The sequence below is a fragment of the Accipiter gentilis genome, chromosome 3 (genome assembly GCF_929443795.1).
Source record: "Accipiter gentilis chromosome 3, bAccGen1.1, whole genome shotgun sequence".
In the NCBI taxonomy this organism is placed as follows: domain Eukaryota; kingdom Metazoa; phylum Chordata; class Aves; order Accipitriformes; family Accipitridae; genus Astur; species Astur gentilis.
Genome location: NC_064882.1, coordinates 40470500 through 40493637, shown reverse-complemented (window position 1 = coordinate 40493637; position 23138 = coordinate 40470500). Strand labels below are relative to the sequence as shown.

At 42.8% G+C, this 23138-nt stretch overlaps 1 protein-coding gene across 2 annotated transcripts; it reads right to left on the bottom strand.

The window, feature by feature from the left end:
• Positions 1 to 884: 884 nt before the first annotated feature.
• On the bottom strand, positions 885 to 23138 carry TMEM129 (transmembrane protein 129, E3 ubiquitin ligase). Of its 2 annotated transcripts, XM_049832871.1 has the most exons (5): positions 22866 to 23138; positions 21664 to 22138; positions 19095 to 19254; positions 4958 to 5217; positions 885 to 4508 (listed from the first exon to the last, which is right to left on the bottom strand). In XM_049832871.1, exons 1-4 carry the CDS (start codon positions 23068 to 23070, stop codon positions 4969 to 4971), a joined length of 1089 nt encoding a protein of 362 aa, XP_049688828.1. In that variant the 5' UTR covers positions 23071 to 23138; the 3' UTR covers positions 885 to 4508; positions 4958 to 4968. The 2 variants fall into 2 exon arrangements, with proteins under 2 accessions (XP_049688828.1, XP_049688818.1); XM_049832861.1 differs by having other exon boundaries at positions 885 to 5217.

Here is a 23138-nt window from a genome sequence, read left to right as displayed (position 1 = left end):
GGGCCCTGGGGCAAAAGCGTTGGTAAGGCTGGAGGCAAAAATACGTTGTTCCTGCTAAAAAGTCGATCAGGTTTTACAGAGGGAGGGCAGGAGGAAGGCGTCGCGTCCTGCAGCCCACGCTCCTGTGAGGCGGCAGGGCGCAGCTTCCCTCACGCCAAGGGCACCGTTTTCCTCACAGCCCGACCCGTGCCCCCACGCAGGGCGGGTGGAACCCCAGGCCCGCTGGACCCCCAGGCCCGCTCCGCTCGCTAATCTGTCGAAACCCCAGCTCCGACATCACTACGTTGCCTCACTCATTAGCCAAGGATTCGGTTTTGGCCAAGTTAGTCTTCTGCTCGCTGTCATGAGCTAAATCGGCTCAGCAAAGGGGGTCGATAGGCACCACAACATGCCCTCTAGAAAAATGCATCCCACGTTTCATACCATGAATGCAATGAACTACGTTCTTCTATCGCCTGCACTTGTTAACATACCTAAGCAATGCCACAATAAAAAAATTTGTTTTATACAGGACACATCATTGCTATATGCCAGTGCTGCCCTGGAAAGATGAATTTCTAGTCACCACCCCTGCTGATTTCATGACATCCAGTGTCACTCCTTCCCCCCTGCTAGTTATGGAAAGTATTGGGATTTTTTTTCCTGAGACACATACATAGATTTTACACACCTTCTTTCATTTCTGCAACCCTCTGCCTTCAGGTTATAGCAGGTAAATTCATCAAAGAATGAATTATCAGGTGCACCTTCAGGAGAATTTAAGCCCTCTTTGTATTCACATGTTCTCAGCTAAGACGTATACAGGTAAGTCAGACTGATTTCCACCCATGTAAAGTTTTAGCTGGTAAGCATAACTTTAAAATGAAAACCAGGACAGTCTTACATAAAATCAATTGTATTTTTATTCAGCTCTTCAGAGAGTTCTAAGATTAACTACATGTATTCATTAAGCCTTTTCCTTAAAGGCTATCCAAGTAATATTGTCCATTTTAAAATAAGTAAACTATCTAGGTAAAAAAAAAAACAATAAAAAAACCCAACCACAAATAACAAATCCTGTGGCATATCTTTGGAAGAAAATGTCTTGTAATGCATGTAAAAGCTTGAATATTTGTATCTCAACTCCTTAAATATCTCAAAGTCAACATTTCTTAAGAAATGGCACCCACAACTTTAGTCAGTTATGTCTTACTGAGGTTTAGCCTGACTGGAATGGTACGTAGCTGCAGTCTACCAAGTTTCAACACAACAAAAATACTCATGCTGAAGAGATTACATCATAACCTGGTATTTTGTTTTCAAGTTATGGCAAGCCTCATGGTAAGCAACTGCATTCATATAATGGATTCAAAATATATCCTGCTTGGACAAAGTGCCTTTTTTGGGTTAGCAAACTATGTTAACCTAAAAAATCAACAGATAACATATTTTGCCAGTATTTTCTGGAATGCTGGAATTACAGAAATAACACAACTGTGGATGTAAATAATATAGCTGCAGCCCATGTTTTCAGAAACACCTGTTCAGCTGCAGCACATAGGGAAATTGGGGCTACACATGTATAGACACATATGGGGTATTTATACTGACACTGTGCACCCACAAATAGATTGTCTTATTGTAATGACATTACATTTATATAACGTACTTCAGATTACTAACATTGCCCACCCACAAGTCAGTGATGTGGAAAAGCATACACACAGCTGTAAAAGCAACACTAAATCACTAATAATTCAAGAAAATTCTTTAAATAAGTATTTTAGCCCATCATATTACTTGGTTCATTTTTTTCTTAGAAAAGTGCTGTAAAAAGACCAATTCTAAACCCTATCCTTATGTTAAAGAAACATATCAAGATTGGGTGGGAGGCAATGTATTTCTTTTTACTGCAGAGAGAGATCTTCTCTAGAACAGCCCTGTATGTGCGTGTGGTTCTTCGGTTGATGACCCGAAGCTATCACAAAGACAAATGCCTATTTTTGTGCTCTATTATTTTCATGTTCAGTGCTTTATTCAAGACAGATAAGATATCCCATGACTGTGCAGGGAGACATCATGGTTTCTCCTTCTACTGTCTCTAAGAAGAATTCGTCATATGGATTTTTAACAAGTTGGTTCTCTAACACAGCCTTTAAGAAACTTAAAAACTTTGGAGGCATGCGAGATTACTCTTAGAATTTAAACTTGGAAAAAAATGCTTGTTTTAAGGAATTTAAGCCAGGCACTATTGCTAACATAAATCATAATTTTATTTTGGTAATTATTACTAAATTTTCTACGAGGCACTTCTGTGGACAGAGCACTACAATTAAAAGATGCAAGGGTATTATACATTTATGACTGTTACTTTGTCGTACTGTTATATTGGCAAAAGAAGTAAGATGAATAAAAGCAAAGTTCCTCTAAAACGAAAACTTCCAATCAATTCAAAGTAGATTTCTGTAAAGAACAACTCCACTGCACAAGCAAGTAGGAGACTAAAGCTCTTATTACATGAGATACTATTGGTAACTGACCTGTTTTTCTTTTCTAAAACCATCTGCAACTACATGTATCTAAGATTCTTGAGGCCTTTATGATTTTAACTTCACACATCTTTACAATAAATATTTTTATTCCAAACAGGAAAAGAGCTGTAGGAATTGAATGCCTGTCAGTGGCAAAACCACAGCTCCAAAATCCTACCCTCTCTTCTGCAACTATTTCAAGGACCACATCCCGTATATCTGTGCCACATTATGTAAACCTTCCAGAAGTAAATGGTACAAAATGCTTATTTGTAAAGGCTGCTGTGTTGTGAGGAGGTGCATGTCAGATGACACCACCCAACCCTGTAAGAATCTTCCAAAGGTTAAAAAATCCTGCAGAGACCATTTCAAACTTCCAACAGAAGTACTGGAAAATATTTAAAATTCAATCACTGATCAGCTCCTTGATTTTTTATTAATTTTCAGACTTGTCAACAAATCTGTCTGAAACTCAGGAACTCAGTCCTATGCAGATGAAGAGGGGCATGCCACTTAAGATCTCTTTGGGAAAGAGAGACAAATCCATACTACCAGTCTCTGTGTCAAATTTTCACTCTATGCAGTACGAAGCAACAGGTAATGAAAAACAGAAAAATCACCCTTATTAATAGGTAGTATAGATAATTGCATAGTAGGTGTTGTATATGTAACAACTGAGATATGCTCAAGCAACTAGTGTCCTTGAACCCAAAGAGTTTGGACTTTTATAAGTGCATATTATTAAAAAAACAAAAACAACAAAAAAACCCCAACAACACCAACAATATAACATATATGTTAGTTCTCAAATGATGCTGTCAAATCTCAGTTCCTTATCCCTCTCCAAAATATGGCTTGCAGCCACATTCATAACCATTTCCTGGCTGACTGGCTCTAAGCGCAGTTCAGTGCATTCACCATGCAACTGTACCTAGGCTGAGACTCTAATGAAATCTTTCATGGTTGTGCTTACAGTACTTGTACCGTTTTTAACATTCTGCCACCTATTCCTGCTCAAAGCAGTTACCTGTCATGGTAATCAAGACGTTTTAATGCAATCACTGGCATGCCATCTATGCTAGTGATTTACTGTTAAGATCAAACTCCTAGACCAAAGCATTAAAATACTCCTTTCACTATTTGACCCACCTGTCTGCCTGAGATTACTACCCCTCTAAGATGGACAACCCAGGCAAGCAAATACCTGCATCTCAGCCCCTGCAATGCACAGGTCAGTGTAAGAACTCACACATTCTCCACCAGCTTGAAGCTTTCCACCAAGCACTATGCCAAATAATTGTTCATTGAAGGGTGTGATGGACAGCTAGAACACTAAGCATTGCATTCAGGTGTAGGAGTAGGGCTCTCTTAAGTGTATGGAAAATGCCTTGATTTTAATTTACAAATTATTCTAATGCAGATCAGATCAAGAAGTGTGCATCGGTACCCTATGAATATTAAAACAGCGACTACTGCTTATGATCCGTTTTTGAATTGCAAGCCTGAAAAACTTTTGTTAATGATGGTCATTCTTTAGGCATCTAGCATGGCAACTTAAACCTTCTGCGATCTTGGCATCTCTTTCAGGGCAAAGGTTACTCCTCAGAAAAAACTTACAGGCTTCAAAATAGCTGTGCATTCTTTCAGAGTATTTAGACAGTTCAGATGTTTGCTGCACTCCCTTCAAATGGATAAAAAAAAGTCCATCACCTAAAGAGCATTGAAACCCTAAGCAGTGTAGCTCCTGGAAACCAACAGATTTAATGATGCATAGCATTAGCAGTGTAGGTAAATGGGGTATGTTTCTGAATCCTTCTGTTGTTTGAAATAAATACATCCATCAAAAAATAAGCTACAGGCAGATTAATGGAATAAAAGGTCCCTATGGGAGTTGTACATCTTCAGGGATTAAATTCCTTAGCCTACAGAAACCAATCCCTTTATAAGTGGAGGGGACCAGCAGAAGGAACGCATCTGGGGTACTTGTTTGGTGAACACCTGCAAAGATTAATAAGAACTTTACAAATGCATTAAGGAAGAACAAAAGTATCAATGAAGTTTAACCAAAGTAATTTTCTCAGCCCTTTACTAAAGAATCAAAACCCAAGTTAAATTTAAAAATTTAAAGAATTTAACCTACGTTAATACTTGAAAAGAGAATAGTACTGCAAATATAGAGGGATACCCTTATTCCATCCAAGACATAAGAAAGCAAAATATGTATTAAAAAAAAAATAATTCCATGTACTGACATCTGGTGAATAAAAAGCAAAGATACAGGTAAAAGTGGAGAGGAACTGAAAAGATTTACATCTGTTTTCAACACTGTAAAAGAAAGCTTTGGAGTTTGCACCCCTGTAGAACATGAAGTCTCAGAAATAAATCTAAGAGGCCTTTTAACCAAACCCACTATGAAATACATTCAAATTTAAAAAGTTGAAACATACCCAAGTATTATTCATCGTATTATGCAAACATCTAAAATGCAAAATTTGGCTCGGCAAGTCGGACAAGGCACTTGGCTCGACAGCCAGGTCTCTGGGTGCTGCTGATCTTGTCGGCTGGCAAACCATTTGCCCATGCAGGTGAGGCACCACATGGGACGACAGTAGCATTGCTGGCATTCCCCTTCGTTTGGCTCCTGGCAGTTCTTGATGAGCTTGATGTTAGCGATAGTCTGCATACATCCTATGCATGGCTCCAGCTCCTAAAGAAGGAAAATGTCAAAATTATGAATGGCACAGAATGGCTTCTGTTATTGCTCTTCAAAGGCTTTTAGAAAATTATCTGTGCACAAGCATAGCAGGAACCTGAGTTGGGCAGAGCCTCCAGGCAGAACTGCCCCACCAGAAGATACCAAATGGTTTCAATCTCCAGAGCCCTGTTTTATGAGAACACCTTCTAAAGAATGAGAACAAAGTATCACCATAAACACCCCCCCCCCCCAAACTGCTGCACCACACTGATTAAACAAATATGACTGAAAATAAACATTCTTTCTCTCTGAAAAGCTCCACCTGTTTCCAGAGCACAGCAGCCAGAGCAAGGTAAGCAAGCAGCCATCTATCGTTCAGACATACTATTTTTGAAAAAACATACTGATATAAAGTAAGACAAATAAACAAAGCTAACAGTTCTTACCACTTATTAGAGCAAATGGCTGTTCCCATCTCCATCTTTGTAAGTAAGAGACATAAATAACAGAGGAAATCAGGGCTCTACTGAACACAGTAGGCACTCATCTTGAAGGACCGGAAATTTACTTTATTTTTCTTGGATAATATTAGAATAATTTATATTTCCCCACCGTTAATTATGCCACGTGAGCTTGCAGTTGCATATAGGGACATCATCTAGCTATGAAGTGTTTTACAATTAATAAACAATAATTAGAATTTCTTATGTGTCTTCCAGCCAACGCTGTCCAAGAGCTTGACAAAGTTCAAAGGACAGCACACTGAACAGGCATGGAGACCTGAATCCTGCTCGTACTGCTACTGGTGTAACAAAAAGCAGCTCTGCTTCATGGTCTCTAGCTCCCACCTCCAGTGCCTCTTCCCTTGTCAGTGTAAGTGTCTGTTCAACTACACTGGCAGCTTGACTGTGGAGTGGATCCAGATAAAAACTAATCATCGTTCCCTGCCTCTTTTCAGCTCCATCATTTCCCCCAACCAGGTTCACCGCAGACAAAGTTTTATGTCAACATGGGAACGAGGAGTGTGCAGGAAGGACTGCTTCTTTCAGAAGCTGTATCAGCTTTAACTTGTGAAATTAGGGCTTATCTTAGGTTTTAGGCAGGAAAAACTCTAGCATAGAAAAGTTAACTAACTTTTTCAACTTATTCATGGAGTTTCAGAATAAGGAAAAATCCCATGTTGTATTTTTAATCTCCATATCATAATTTCTAATGTTATTTATCACTCAATGTCAAACCAAAGTTCAGTAGCTCAGCTGACACGTAAATGTGTCACAAATTAAGAGCCCTGCAAGAAAGCAACTCTCTCAAATAAATCGTATCTTCTCTTTATTTTGAACATCTCTTTTCATTATATGCTGGCACTGCAATCAGAACGCACAACCACATTATGTGCAGACATATCTGATCCAGTTTTATTTTAGCTAGTTCATGTAACCATACAGTGAAAACACCATACAAGCTGCATGACACTACCAAAGATACTAAGTGCTCACTCCATGAGCTGGAACATCTGTCACAGCCCCACTGCAAGGTCACCAGAACTAGTTTAATTAGTTACCTCTGGTACATTGAACAGTGCTCTAGTCACACTTCTGATTGATGCACAAGTATAATAATGACCAGGTCTTCACGAATATTACTGAAGGTAGGACTCTATGGTGTTATTTACAATTAAAGAAAGCACCAATTAGAATCATTAATTTATTTCAGCAGAAGATCCAGCAAAACCTGGCTGTCTAGAAAAGCAAGCTGTAATGGAGCAAACTGCCTAAAGAACAGTAACAACAGCTGTGATTCTAGCTCCTCATAAGCTTTCTGGAAATGTAACCTCATGATTTCCGAATGTTTTCAAGTAAAATTTTTATGGAAATTATAATAGGGGACTTTCTTCCACTATGCTGTTTCTCCTGTCTCAAAAATATAATGCTCACAATGCAGTTCATCTCCTTATAGAAGGAACGGAAGCAGCAGCCAGAACTACATTTATTACGTGTCTACAGAAATAGAAGGTGAGCCCTTGTGACGGATGCACCCACCCTGACTGAGTGAACAGCACTTTGGTTCAGGCATCACCAACGAGGAGGCCTGACTGGAGTCAGCCCTGCTGTGCAGACCTTGAGAAACTGTGCCAGGCTGTATCTCCTCAGGACATTAAGGAATCTAGGCCATGTCTTATCAGGACCTAACGGTGCCAGCCTGAGCTGGAACTACATGAAACCAAAACTGCTACAGCTGCACACCCTCACCAAATGGGAGTCTGACTATGAGTCAATCATTTTACACTGTAAATGTCCATAGCCCCCCCGAGCCCACTGAGCTCTCCTGTACAGCAGCGGGCTGCACAGCAGTGATCTCCCCTTGGGTAGGACGCCTCTCAAGGTTACTCCTTGAGGTCGAGAGATCCCTTACCCGGTACCTGTTATCTACAGCAAGGTAAGCGTCATTTTATATCGGATCTAAAGCATACTGTATACAAGCTAGCTTAATTATTAGAAGTGTAGTAAGTAGTAGAGTGTTTGACTGCCATTTAATTGCAATTTAATTACTGTTTGATTAATGTTTAATTACTGTTTAATAGTTATAATTTAATGATCATTTAATTATCATTTAATCATTGTTTAATGAAACCTTTTGGTTAACCCCACAACTTCTTTTAAAAATTCACCTGCAACAAAAATTGGCATAGTCAGCAGTATGGTGGGTTCAATCACTGACTACTTATGGAGGCACGGAGTTAGCCATTCACTGAAATTCTCAGAAGATCGGGCACGTGAAAATTGGGATAATTGGAATAAGATAGCGGAACAGTTAAAGCTCACAAGAGAGAAAATGAAAGACGGTAAAGAAAAGGGAATAATATGCAAAATGTTGGGAATGTTTGGAAGCAGCTTGTCAGTATAAGGAATACAAGGAAAGGGAAATGCAAATGTTACAAGATGGGGTTGAACAAAGAAAGTGACAAGAAATACTGTTATCTCTGCAAATAGACCAGTTGCTGAAACAACTGGGGGAGCGTCCTGTTTTCGGCTGGGATAGAGTTAATTTTCTTCCTAGTAGCTGGAATAGCGTTATGTTTTGGATTTAGTATGGTGACAATGCCAGTAACACATTGGTTTTAGTTGTTGCTAAGTAGTGTTTATACTAAGTTAACCAATTTTCAGCTTCTGATGCCCAGCCAGCAAGAAGGCTGGAGGTGCACCAGAATTTGGGAGGGGACACGGCTAGGACAGCTGACCCCAACTGGCCAAAGGGGTATTCCATACCATGTGACATCGTGCCCAGTATATAAACTGGGGGAGTTGACCTGGGAGGGGATCGCTGCTTGGGAACTAACTGGGCATTGGTTGGTGAGTGGTGAGCAATTGCATTGTGCATCGCTTGTTTTGTATATTCCAATTCTTTTATTATTATTATTGTCATTTTATTATTGTTATTATTATTATCATTACTAGTTTCTTCCTTTCTGTTCTATTAAACAGTTCTCATCTCAACCTATGAGTTTTACCTTTTTCCTTCTGATTCTCTCCCCCATCCCACTGGGTGGGGAGGAACTGAGTGAGTGGCTGTGTGGTGCTTAGTTGCCAGCTGGAGTTAAACGACGATAGGGAAGAAAAAGAAAAATGAAGGAAGGTAGAGGATAAAGTAGAACTCATGATTACTCGGGCCCCCAACCCCCCAGATACTGTAAAAATCTGTAAACTAATCATATCCCTGGAAGATGGATGGAGATATTTGGGAGGACCTCTACCAAGAACTTAGCAAAGAGAGTGACTTAGATAAATCAGAATTTAAGGTAGCTCCTGATATTAAAACTGAGGTATTTGCTGGATCCCAAGGAGGCAACCAGAGAAATACCACAAGGACCATTTCATTGGACCACCTTCAGCTGGCCAATCTGCAAGAAAAATATGGGTGGAAGGCTGGCGACAGCAAGACTGAGACGCACCATGGGCTACCCTGTGGTTTTAACTGTGTGACCACAGAGAGGACATGAGGAAGTGGGATGGAAAATCTGCCTCGACCCTAGAGGCACAGGTACATGAGTTGCAAGGAAAAATGATCACAAAAAGGGGATTCTTCAGGGAAAACTGCTGCTCTAGTTTCCAGTGGGCAGTTCCCCAGTGTCGTGGTTTAACCCCAGCCAGCAACTAAGCACCACACAGCTGCTCACTCACTCCCCCCCATCCAGTGGGATGGGGGAGAAAATCCAGAAAAAGAAGAAAACTCATGGGTTGAGATAAGAACAGTTTCACAGAGAAACAGAACAGAAAAGAAGAAACTAATAATGATAACACTAATAAAATGACAACAGTAGTAATAAAAGGATTGGAATGTACAAATGATGCGCAGGGCAATTGCTCAGCACCCGCTGACCAACACCCAGCTAGTCCCTGAGCAGTGATTCCCTGCCCCCACTTCCTAGTTCCTATACTAAATGGGACATCAGATGGTATGGAATACACTGTTGGCCAGTTTGGGTCAGGTGCCCTGGTTGTGTCCTGTGCCAACTTCTTGTGCCCTGGCTGGGCATGAGAAGCTGAAAAAATCCTTGACTATAGTCTAAACACTACTGAGCAACAACTGAAAACATCAGTGTTATCAACATTCTTCACATACTGAACTCAAAACAGTACTGTACCAGCTACTGGGAAGACAGTTAACTCTATCCCAGCTGAAACCAGGACACCCAGAGAGAGCAGAGCAGAAGGGCTAATCTTACTTCTGACCTTAATAAAGGGACTTATTTGTATTTTGCAGGGGAGTTGGACTAGATGACCTTTAAAGGTCCTCTTCAACCCAAACCATTCTGACTTACAAGAAGTGAGTAACAAATACTATGACAAGGACTAGAGGGGCCCTGCCTCCAGCCAGGTGGAAGAAGGGGACAACTGGGTTTACTGGACAGTGTGCATTCGATGGCCTGGCACTCCCCACAGGAGTGTAAGGCTCTAGTAGACACCGGTGCACATCAAGCTATACAGGGGCAGAACCCATTTGTATTTCTGGTGTGACAGGGGGATCCCAAGAGCTAACTGAATTGGAGGTCAAAGTGAGTCTAACTGGGAATGAGTGGCAAAAGCACCTGATTGTGACAGACCCAGAGGCTCTATACATTCTTGGCATAAACTATCTCAGGAGAGGGTATTTCAAGGGCCCAAGAGGATACTGGTGGGCTTTTAGTATAGCTGCCTTGGGGAAGTTAAACAGCTGTCTACCTTGCCCAGTCTCTTGGAGGACCCTTCTGTTGTGGGGTTGCTGAGGGTTGAAGAACAAGTGCCAATTGCTACCACAATGGTGCACCAGCAGCAATATCGCACGAACCAAGACTCCCTGATTCCCATCTGTAAACTGATTTGTCAACTGGAGAGCCAAGGCACGATCAGCAAAACTCGCTCACCCTTTAAGAGTCCCATATGGCCAGTGTGAAAGTCTAATAGAGAGTGGAGACTAGCAGTAGACTATCATGGCCTGAATGAAGCCACGCCGCTGCTGAGCGCTGCCATGCCAGACATGCTAGAACTTCAGTATGCCCCACATGCGCAAGCCCACTGGAACTGGACCCAGAACTGGTGAAATCTTTCTCTCTCCCTTTTTCTCTGTCTTGTTCTCTCTTTCTTTTTCCTTTTCCATAATCCCTACACCTCATCCCTCTAAGATGTAAAACCATTGACCAAGTCTGGGACTAAGAGTGGATCCAGCCACCCCCAGGCTCTTCTCTGAGGAGTCTAGAAAGCAAGGGGTCTGCTCTGAACCTCATGACTCTAATGGGAAGGATCTCTTTCTTCCCTGAATTGATGTATATGGCTACCATGGGTTACATGGGTCACTGAGGTAGTTCCATATCACCTCCTGTTGTGAGAATCCCCACCACCTACTGTTATGCCTCCCAAGTTCAGTTTGCTTCTGCCAGGAATAAAATATTTAACTCATTGTTTGGTGTCATTTCACCTTAATTTAGCCCGAGGGAATTCTGAATTCAACATGACTCCCTGGTCTGTCCCGTCCGGGTCATGACACCCTGTATACCCTCAGGCTATGAAACCCCTGATAAGGGGAGCCCCTACTATCTTAAAACCATACCTCATTGCAAAGAGGGACAAAATAAGCTAAAACATAGAGCATAACACTCAGGATGGTCAGGATGGCGAACTTCACCTCTGATCCATCCCGACAGATAGCAGAACTGTTGCATAGCATTGTTAGTCATTGAGAGATGGGGTGGGATGAACCAACACCAACTGGGCAATCCCAAGCTGAAGCAGACAGCAGACAGATCTGGCAAGTAAAACAGACTCCCCAGAACCCCTGACACCTTCCCTGACCTCAATAAACCCCCTGGTGAGGTAGTGGACCTGCAGAAAAGGTGTAATGAACTATGGAGAAAAGCCTTACTGCTAGGCATAACTCAAGTAGCCATACAGGGCCAACTACTGGGGACTATACTTACTCTGATCAAGGTTTTCCAATAACAAGGGGTATCGGGGAATCCAAACCAAACAACCGTCCGCCCCCAAATATCCTGTGAATAACCCTTTTAGAACTCTTAAGGAGGAATTGCAAACCTTGAAACAAAAAAAAAACCTAAGTCCTGGATGGCAACTTGGGCTGCCTGTCTGGAGGATTGAAACTTATCAATGGGATAACACAGACAGCCCTCACATTTATTTCCCAATCAGCCCCCAAAGACAGCTAGTAAATTTCTTAATTGACACAGAAGCTCAAATGTTAATAATCTCAAGCTTGGATGCCTAAAGAACTTATATTAAGCCCCGTCAATGGAGGGATAAAATAACAGGATTTATCAGCAAAAGTAAAACATGCCCCATAGCTAAAGTAAACTTGTTATTGCCAGGGCAGAAAAGGGTATCAAGGCACCAATTAGCAGTAGTTTCAGGGAAACAAAATGTGTTAGGCTTTGATGCATTACAAGAAGGAGTTTGCAAATTGCCAGACAGTAGTGTTGGTCTTTTCACTGCCCAGTGCCCTTGGTTAGCTGAGTGAAAATTAACAGCAACCTGTGGGCATCAGTGAACTCGCACAGTTCGCTTACTGTGAGATACACCCATGGTGCCTGACCCAAAAATAACTTCCCTCGGTATCCTAGCTCTGCCGATGCCTGGACAGGTACTGCGGAGGTCACAGGTGACCTAGAAAAAAGACACATTATCTCCCGAACGCACTCCCCATGTAGTTCCCCAGTGTGGCCAGTTAAAAAAACAGACGGGAGGTGGCGCCTAACTACAGACGATAGAAAGTTAAATGCAAACGCTGCCCCTTGCACGGCCACCCTCCAGGCTGCCTATCACCCCTGGATGGTGGTACTAGATGTAAAAGATATGGTTTTTAATAGTGCCGTTGCAGGAGGAGGAGAAAAGAAAATTTGCTTTTACGTAGGGTGGGATACAATTTACCTTTAATAGACTTCCTCAGGGCTATAAGCATTCACCCATTGTAGCTCAGTGGAGATAAACATTGTATCAGCGCTAGGTGGATACATCCTAGCTATTTATCAAACAAATGTAATTTATACATGTTCGTTTTCTAGGTTAAGTAGAGGTGGCCTGTCCCCTTAGGTAAGGCCAGTAATTGGTGTCTGTGGGAAAGATGATGCATCATGATACTGAGTCCCTTTTCATCCCTCCATACTATCAGACCCCTACCACCTCTCTCCTTCACTCCTCACTGGGGTCCGGCTTCTTTTAGAAAAAAAGAAAAAAATAATTTCATTTACAGTCAATTAAGATTTTACAATAGTTCTTGCTTGGCTCGTGAATACATGTAAGATACCCACAGACATAAATAAAGTCCAATTTGAAAGAAAATGGACAACCTTCTCTTTCCAGGAACTTCAGAGTTCTAATTCCGCTAGCAGTCCATAATTGTCCTCATATCACTTCCCTCATGCACCTACAGGAATCATAGAATCAACGAATGGTTTGGGTTGGAGGGGACCTTTAAAGGTCATCTAGTCCAACCCCTCTGCAATGAACAGGGACATCTTCAACTAGATCAGCCTGCTCAGAGCCCCATCCAACCTGACCTTGAATGTTTCCAGGGATGGGGCATCTACTACCTCTCCAGGCAAACTGTTCCAGTGTTTCGCCACCCTCATTGTAAAAAAACTTCTTCTTTACATCTAGTCTAAATCTACCCTCTTTTAGTTTAAAACCATTACCCCATGTCTTATTGCTACTGGCTCTGCTAAAAAGTCTGTCCCCATCTTTCTTACAAGCGCCCTTCCAGTATTGAAAGACTGCAATAATGTCTCCCCTGAGCCTTCTCTTCTCCAGGCTGAACAACCCCAACTCTCTCAGCCTTTCCTCACAGGAGAGGTGCTCAAGCCCTCTGATCATCTTTGTGTCCCTCCTCTGGACTTGCTCCAACAGGTCCATGACTTTCCTGTGCTGAGGACCCCAGAGCTGGATGCAGTAATCCAGGTGGGGTCTCACCAGAGCAGAGTAGAGGGGGAGAATCACCTCCCTCAACCTGCCGGCCACGCTTCTTTTCATGCAGCCCAGGATAGGGTTGGCCTTCTGGGCTGCGAGCACACATTCCCAGCTCATGTCAAGCTTTTCATCCGCCAGTACCCCCAAGTCCTTCCCCGTAGGGCTACTCTCAATCCCTTCATCCCCCAGCCTGTATTGATGCCAGGGATTGACCCGACCCATGTGCAGGACCTTGCACTTGGTCTTGTTGAACCTCATGAGGTTCACATGAGCCCACTTCTTGAGCTTGTCCACGTCCCTCTGGATGGCATCCCATCCCTCAGGTGTGCTAACTCCACTACTCAGCTTGATGTCATCCACAAATTTCCTGCGGGTACACTTGATCCCACTGTCTATGTGACTGATGAAGACATTAAACAGTATTGGTCCCAATACAGACCCCTGAGGGACAACACTTGTCACTGATTTCCATCAGGACATTCAGCCATTGACCACTACCCTCTGGATGTGACCATCCAGGAAATCCAGTGAATTTTCTATAACTGGCATTTGGCACCTCCTGGACTTGCTCCTTAAGATGTTGATATTTCCTAACTTTCTCAGTCGCTGCATCAGCAAGCGATGATGGTTTACTCTTATATCTAACAGTTAAGTCCATCACAAAAGCCTGACCTCCTGTGGAATGATTTCTGGAGGCGACATCGATATGAAACTCCCCCCTTCAAGGGAAGGTAAACCTCCAGGGTGGAATGCAGTAGACACGTAAAGAATCAGCTCCATGGTAGTTCTCTAAGCAACATAACCTGCAACTTTAAATGTTAGCAACACCAGGGGAGTGTGGCATGCTGACTCTGAAAAGTAACACGGAGGGTGGAGCAGAGTGGAGACAGCGCGTCCAGGCTCTGTGATTGCAGGGATAGGGAACTGGAATGATAAGAACAAGAATGGTTGGTTCCCGCATTGAATCCACTGAAGCAAGGAGGTAAAATAATGGGGGTTCTGTCAACCTAATGCCTTACTTCTGATTTATATCACATGTGCCCAGTTCTGGGGTATTGACAGGCAACACCATGTCCTTTGGGTGAACTTTGCTCATTATAATATCATTATAATACCAAAACACACCTCCATCCCAAAAGTTACCCACCTCCAAGGTGCGACCACCCCCCACAAAGCATGCACTCTGAATTTTTTCTAGCATATACCTTTAAAAGCAAAGCAAGATAACTTTATACCAATCAAAGTAAAGGTATGTATGACTGTATGAGCCACTCAAGCTCCACCTAAAAGGAAAAATAGGATAAAAAGACCCAAAGGAGGAAGACTGTTAGGGAAGATACCATCATAGACAAGCCGGAAGGACATCGCTGACTTCTGGGATCAGTTGACAGGCTGAACCTCTCTTCCCCCCCCATAGGGACACCTATTGGGTGAGATTTGAACACTCGGCTGTACCAAGTGCTTCCCTAGGAAACTTAGAATTCTTTAGAGCTCATTTGTTTCATAATTTAATGTTCTTGTAGTTGACTGTATTATCATTTGCACACGCTTTGCAGACAGTGTATTTATGACCGGCAATCCAAAAGAACCTGTACTGTTGCTTTAATAAACTGCGCTGCTCATTAACCAAGTCATGATAGTTCGTTAACGCAACCAAACTCCACAAGTCTGGTAATTCTCGTGCGTTGAATGCGGCTAAGCTGAGAGCGCAGTGTGCTATAAATGCATCCATCATCACGATAGTTCAGCATATTGAATGCGACTGGACTTAGAGGGTTGAATCGGACATTACTCAGAAACTAAACCTAGCTGCCCCTAGCCCCTCTGACATGTGAGGATAAGCTGAAACACAAGGGGGTTTATTTTCTGCCAAACTTCCTTAGTCAAACGCAACACCTCCCTTGACAAATATCAGGTCAGGTTTATATAATTCATTTTGATGATCTTTTAAAAGTGGCTCCTGAGATATTACCCATCCTTTCTTTTTACCTTCCTCTGCCAACGGTTCGCATAGTTGGTTGTCTCTTTATTCTAGCATCTTGAACCGCAGGGCGATATCCAATATGTGAGCAAGTCTCACTCTCTGCTTAACAGTGCCGACAGTTCTTAATTTGAGTGTCCTGCCTACCCCTTGCCAAAACCTCTCTCATGGGGTAGATATTAGCTCTTAATTGTAATGCAGTGATGAGCTTTCTGTGAGGAATCCCCTATAACATTCAATCCAGTTATTACTAATTTTATCCTTTTCAAAGTTGATAATCCCATGGCCCTAGGATGGCAACTTGGTCCAATTCAAAAATTCCCGCTTTCACCAGTCACAGGGTCTCGGAAAGATGACCTTCGGATTGGGTATCTCCCATTCTGAGACTGGTTCCTCACTGCCCACAACTTCTGAGATTACCATGACTGCTCTGGGGTCCCAAATAGATGGAATTTTCTCTTTATCACCACCTGCTACACTCCATAGTTTTTCAAACTCTTTCTCTGTACCTTCTTGTCAGATGACAGATCTTATAGCGTCATCTGATGACTAAGCAATTCAGTGCAGCCTACGGGCCTGCACACTAGGAATCAGTCCAGAGAGTCTGTTAATGTTCAGCCCTCTATCCCAGGTGCTGGAGTACAGGATGGCATCACAGGTACATGCACATAGATGTAATTAATCCTTGATGGCTGCTCAAATTGCCAAATCAAGGGTCTGTAGGTATGTGGCTTTCACATCAGCTTGGTCTGCTAAGTAAATTAATTGTGGGATAGTATATTCCTTCAAGATGAAGTATATACCTTCTGAAACGGCTTCAATGAAGCCTGCCCAATCCACCTTAACCATTTGTCCAGTTTTCTAATAGTTATGGCTTATATATTCTAACCCATGGGTCTATATGTAGCCCCAGGTATTTTTCCAAACTACCTGGATCAATCATACCGAGGGGTGTGCCACTTATTGTCCATGACAGACAGTCATTGATTGTATAAAAGTCCTTTGTAGGCTGGATGTAAAAGCCATGGCACTTCTCCCCTTGTGTACTGAGGCCTGTTAGATTGCAAAAGACCTCTAAAATTTCCACATTTCTCTGCATTCCATCTCAAGATTCACTTAATAGGACAAAGTTGTCTGCAAAGCCCACTAGGTGGATATATCCTGGCTACTAACTAAAGGGGGTAACCAGTGGAGAGTGACCCTGCCGAGACTTGTGTTATTTTCTCTTTCCAGGAACGGTACTGGGAATGATACCAAAATGCCTCCCTTGGAGATCGGATTGATCATCAGAGGAACGTTCATCCTTCTCGCAGAATTAATCATCGTCAACATGGACCAGATCTGGTTTACACCTCAACAAGCCCAGCGTACAGGGTGGAGGCCCTCACTTTTTCTATTTGTGCTATCAATATGGTAACTGTGGCACATTCTGCATCATACATGTTTTAAATTGATGGAAGTACAGGAATATTGGGAGAACCAACAAAAAACCTAACAGTGACAATCACTGGTAATCACACAATTGTAAAAGCAAGTAAGAGTCACCTTATTTCTGTTAAACCAGGTGACAATCTCTATTGACTGTAATGTGACAAATTATTCAAAGGCAAGCAACCTACAAGATCATCAGGAAGACAAATCAAACTCAACCAAAAAGCAGAGTAGGCTGTCCCTCATGCCCCAGTTGTGTAATTAGTTTCCGCTTTAATGACACAACTATAGAAGCAGTGTGCCTGTGGACAGATAAAGGGAGAGACAGTGAAAGTGGACCATCCTTAAAGGTCTACCATCTACTCCCAGACCTCACACTACACCAACAACTACCCCTACTACCAATCATCCTACTCCCTATTTTATTACTCCCACAATCAACGAAGCTGCGTATCCACAAATTTCTGCGATTGGACCCTACGCTATTAAATGTACAGGACAGGAACAAGTCATATTTAACTCATCATGGTCCCTGAAAAGAGTGGAATTATCCATGTGTACTAGTCTGTGTAAGAACACTTTTGTGAAGACTTAGTTATTGATAAAATTTTACCCGTAATGTGTCCAATAAATCAAATGTATGTGTTTGTAACTTTGTAAACATTAGTGGATATGACTTTAATTATACAGCCCCAGTGAACCCATATGCACTGTTAAAGGAAAAGTACACACTATATCAAAACCTTTTACCTTCCCCCATCGGAATGAATTTGATGCTGTTTCACAAGCTACTGAAACATAAAGACTTACAGGCCTTATTACAAACAGTACAACAGCAAAGCAAAAACACATTAATAACTGTACATGACAATGGAGAAGAAATACACCATATACTAGGAAGAGTGAAGAAGGATGCAGAACACCACTGGAGGGAAACCCCATTTAGGATGGTCTCCAACAGCAACAGGTGCATTGAATTCCATGTTACATCCTGTAGTAATAATGTTTGCGCTTCTGGTAGTTTGTATTGCTATAACTGTCTTTTTATATATTTGAGTCTGTTTTTTGCCCCGATCAGTATATCTCGTTGTAAAACATATAGAATATCTTGCTACTGATTGTATGGAACTATCTTACAATTAACCTTAATGAATTTTGTATTTATCGCTTAATCCTCCAGTAGTCAACATGATGCTATTACTGCCTCGTATTTATAGCACAGAGGCAAGAGGTGACCATACCACCACTCTGTGAAGTAAAGTGAATTGACTGTAGTCAGGGTGTGGAGTGTGACGGATGCACCCACCCTGACTGAGTGAACAGCACTTTGGTTCAGGCATCACCAACGAGGAGGCCTGACTGGAGTCAGCCCTGCTGTGCAGACCTTGAGAAACTGTGCCAGGCTGTATCTCCTCAGGACATTAAGGAATCTAGGCCATGTCTTATCAGGACCTAATGGTGTCAGCCTGAGCTGGAACTGCATGAAACTAAAACTGCTACAGCTGCACACCCTCACCAAAGAGGAGTTTGATTTATAGTTTTACACTGTAAATGTCCATAGCCCCCCCGAGCCCACTGAGCTCTCCTGTACAGCAGCAGGCTGCACAGCAATGATCTCCCCTTGGGTAGGACGCCTCTCAAGATTACTCCTCGAGGTCAAGAGATCCCTTACCCGCTATCTGCTATCTACTGCGAGGTAAGCGTCATTTTATATCAGATCTAAGGCATATTGTATACAAGCTAGCTTAATTATTAGAAGTGTAGTAAGTAGTAGAGTGTTTGACAGCAGTAATCAAACCATTTAATTACTGTTTCACTACTGTTTAATTACTGTTTAGTAATTATCATTTAATTATCATTTAATCATTGTTTAATAAAACCTTTCGGTTAACCCCACAACAATGACTTGTCTTAATAATTCACTTGCAACAGCCCTAAGGAAGCAGTTATCAATTACGCAGTAATCACATGCTCACCTATATTGAAAAATATAATTATTACAGTCTCACGTGGACAGAAAGTCTCACCTGAGTGCTTGGAACAGGATACGTCTGGTTAATTTCCACCAGAGATGTAAAGGTTTCTAGAAATAAATCACTAAGGCTTTGATGGATTACAACATTAGCTGCATTGCTGATGGGAGCACGGAGCTTTTCTCGGAGCTCTCCATACTCTGTGGAGTTCAACCTGAAGAAGAAAAGATGGAACAAAATGTTACCATGATTATCCATTCAAATACCTTGACTGTACATTGCAGAGGTTAACATCAGAGAAGTGAATCCACAGAAAAGCCATTTAGGTTGGCACATACTAGTCAGATTAAATACACAGTGAGCATTTTGTTTTCTTTTCCTGTTTAGTTGGTTTTGGTTTTGTCACAACTTAAACAGAACATGCTGTCGTCCTTCCTATCTGTGTCAGATTGCCGACAGCATGTTCCAGACGTTAGCTAAAACATCATACAAAAATAAAGGAAGGCTTTTGAAGTTATCAGTATGAACAAAAGCAATACAGGTACATAAATCATGCATTAATTGTAAACTACTGCCTGCACAATTTCTGTCCACCTTTTTAATGCCTATTTACTCAGTCCATATCTAAATTCTAGTTTATAAACTCCTGAGGACAGGAATTGACAATTATATCATGTGGCATATACCACAAGGTGATACAGTACGTATAAGTATCAGAAGACGGTCAATCAGTATCAGTGTCTGTCATTTTTATGATACAATTTTAGATAAAACCTGAAATTTCACAAAGGTTACCAACAGCTGCTGAATGTGACTTACACTTTGATTTAAGGCTGTAACATGCTGTGTTTCACACTAGGTTGCTTCTGCTGAAGTAAGTCTAAGCAAGGCTCAGAGACCTCAAGTGGCAGGCACACGAGACCTTGTGCAGATCCTGTAGTGACACGTTACTGTTGTTACCCCTTTTTAATGTAACAGTTCTGAACTGTAGATTCAGAACTCCCCGGCTCGATGTTTCCACTCATTAAACAGCTTTCATGGAGAAGCCCTGGGAACATCGCCCTGAAATTCCTCATTCTTCCTACCACTCGCCGAGTTCTGGAGCCCAGTACAATGCAGCGCTGGCTTAGCTTTAGCTCCCAGCGGCCTCCATTGTTTTAACTACTATAGGATAACGTTGTTTGTTAACAGATGCTATCTGTGCAAATAACAGAGACCTTTCTACCCAGAGGAAAAATTCACACTGAACACACAGAGAAATGCGGCCTGCCTGCACAAAAGCATTTTTCTTCCAGAAACATCACACTGTATCTAATTCTGATTCTGGATGTGTACAACGATCCAATAACCTTAATAGGGGATTTTTTTCCTATGGCACTTTTCTTAAATGCTGTATGACTGTGTTCTAGCAGAGATTTGCTATTTCTGACACATCTTCTTATAAGAACTTTTAAATACTGTTCTTGGTGCTGTTTAGTTTAGCCGCAAAACAAAGTTTTGGGGTTTGGATATTTTTTCCCTAAAAGGAACTGTCAAAGAAGCCATGATTTTCTCAGCTGGGGATGTAGCTTTATCACTCTGGCACTGAAGCACTTACAGAAGAATATCGTTAGTTGTTTAATACTTATTTGGTCACCACTCTCACAGGTCTATAAAAGCCTCCTTTTTTCTTAGGACTGTCACGCTTACCTTAACTAACCTCTCGTTCTGAGCTCTGTTCACCTGGGTATCTAACACAATCACCTCTATGCCTTTCTCATGCTTGCCAGGACCCCTCTGCTCACCAACCAGCCTGGTGATCTGCCTACTTTTAATTACCTAGTAAATAAATGCTGCTGACATACAAATTTACAGCAGACAGACACTCAAATGCCTTTTCAAATATGTAATTTTAGGAGCACTAAGGTGGCTTTGTGTGCTCCTTTTAATGACACCAAAGACTTTAGCACCTTTCTACTCAGTGTTACAGGTTTCTGTAGAACTTGTACTTTTGCCTAGCTACACAGAGTGACTGCTGAAAAAAATAGCATGGGCCCTTGGAAAACAAGCCCTAACAGTTCACAGCACATTCGCTATGATTTACTGCTATGAGAACACATAAATCAGAAACGGACCAAAATTACTTTCTTGCTTTAAAGGAAGTTAGCTTGCAGTAGATCAGCGAGAACTCCTCTGAGCAGTGGCAAAATTATGACCCTTGAGCAGGAGGGGAAAAAAAAGTCACGGGTGAACAACAGCCAGTTTTAGACAAATAACTATTTCTCCTCCTCCAAAATTTAGAAGACCAAAGATTCTCCCTTTCATTCCTGTCCTCCATCTTTCACCTAGCTTTTTCCAGTTACTTCTTTCTGCATCCAGCACAATCCTCCTCCTAAGAATGGATCAAACAGGGCAGTCCCTGTGTTTAACCACTGTGCATTCAATACTGTAGGTTTATGAGTCTTTCTAAACAACCTTTCTTCACTGCGCTGGGTGGCAGAACTGCGCATACAGCATCTCTGAAGACCAGGCAGGGAGCAAAAAGGAAGGGATGAGACCCAAGGAGTCTTCAGATCTGCCAAAAAAGCACTCCATTAGCACCATCAAACAGCATATATATAACATAACAGGGTAGTTGTTTTACCGGATATCAAATGCCTTCACGTAGGGATTAATACTGGCAACACGGATGGTGAGGAACTGCACAGGCATATTTGAGTCTGGGGTGAGTTCATGCTGTCTGGAGTCTGTGACCGTCAAATGAATGTCCTGCTGCTGGGCAACGTGTAAACAGTAGGTGGTCACTTTAATCACCCATGTGTCCGTAACAATCACCCTCGCTCCTGGGGCCCCGGTAGCAAATTTGTCGATTCTCCTAAATTCCATATTGATGGAAGAAGCTACTGCCCTCCAACCCGACTGTGGGAGAGCATGAACAGCGAGTGTTCGGGCCAACGGATGATTATTCCAACCTTTCCGAGACCAGTAATATGCCAGGGCACTGGTGACTGCTGGAAAGAGAACAGCGAAGAAGAAGAAAGTTTTCCACCCTTTTGAAGCCAGGTAGAAAAAACAAAGATGTTTTTCAGGTGCAGCAAAGCACATACCAAGGTAGTAACCTGCAAGGAAAAAGACTTACTTTCAGAAAGCAATTAAGTACACGCATAAACACATACCCCTGAATCATATCGTTATCTAACCAGTGAGATCACCTCTAGGAGAGCGATGGTACTTCTGGATGACAACTCAAATTCAAGCCCCTTGTCCTAAGCAATCTGAGGTAAATTCTCACCTGTCACTGATCTTTGCCAGAATTACATAGCCAAAGGAAGCCGATTTGAATTTGCCGGTTAACTAAAACTACCTGTAAGATGCCACTTTTACCAGAATTATATAGCTAAAGGAAGCTGATTTGAATTTGCTGGTTGAATAAAACTACCTGAAAGGTACCGCTCGGTTTTAGCGGAATCATATGGCTAAGGGAAAGCTGGTTCGAGTTCGCCGGTTAAATAAAACGCTATTCCTTCGCAATCGCAGGTACTCCGATGCAGCCAACGAGTTGCAAAGCTTAGGGCGTACGCTGCGAAGAAGCTCGAGCGACACTAAAATACTGTATTTCCAAGACGGAGGGTGCAACCCCCACCCGCCACCGGTGAGGAACCCCCTTGCTCCCACCCGGCCACAACAGGTTCCCGAGCGCAGGCTCACCCCGGGGCAGCGGCTCTGCCTTTCTCCCCAACCCACGCCGCGGCGATTCGCCCGTGTGGGACCCCCCCCCCCCCCACACACACACCCTCCACTCCACTCCGCCCCGGGCCCCCTCGCCCGCCGCCGGCCGGGGCTCACCCAGGGGCAGGAGGGAGTGCGCCAGCAGCGTGCCGGTGCTGCGCCGCAGGTGGTACTGCACGAAGGCCGCGTCCTCGCTGCCCAGCCAGGCGGCCAGCAGGCTCTGCACCGTCAGCCCCGCCGAGCGCACCTCGTCGGGCGGGAAGACGAAGCAGACGGCGAACACCAGGTAAGCCAGCGTGAAGGTCACCGCCGGGCTCTCCATGCTGCGCCCACGCCGGGCACGGCCCGCTCCCGCCGCGGCCCGGCCCCAGCCCCGGCCCCGGCCCCGGC

Coding starts and splice junctions, on each gene's coding strand:
- TMEM129 (XM_049832861.1), bottom strand. CDS start 23,070: ATGGAGAGCCCGGCGGTGACCTTCACGCTGGCTTACCTGGTGTTCGCC. Junction 22,139..22,865: donor GCACTCCCTCCTGCCCCTGG/GTGAGCCCCGGC, acceptor TTTTCCTTGCAG/GTTACTACCTTGGTATGTGC. Junction 19,255..21,663: donor GTGAAGGCATTTGATATCCG/GTAAAACAACTA, acceptor TTTCTTCTTCAG/GTTGAACTCCACAGAGTATG.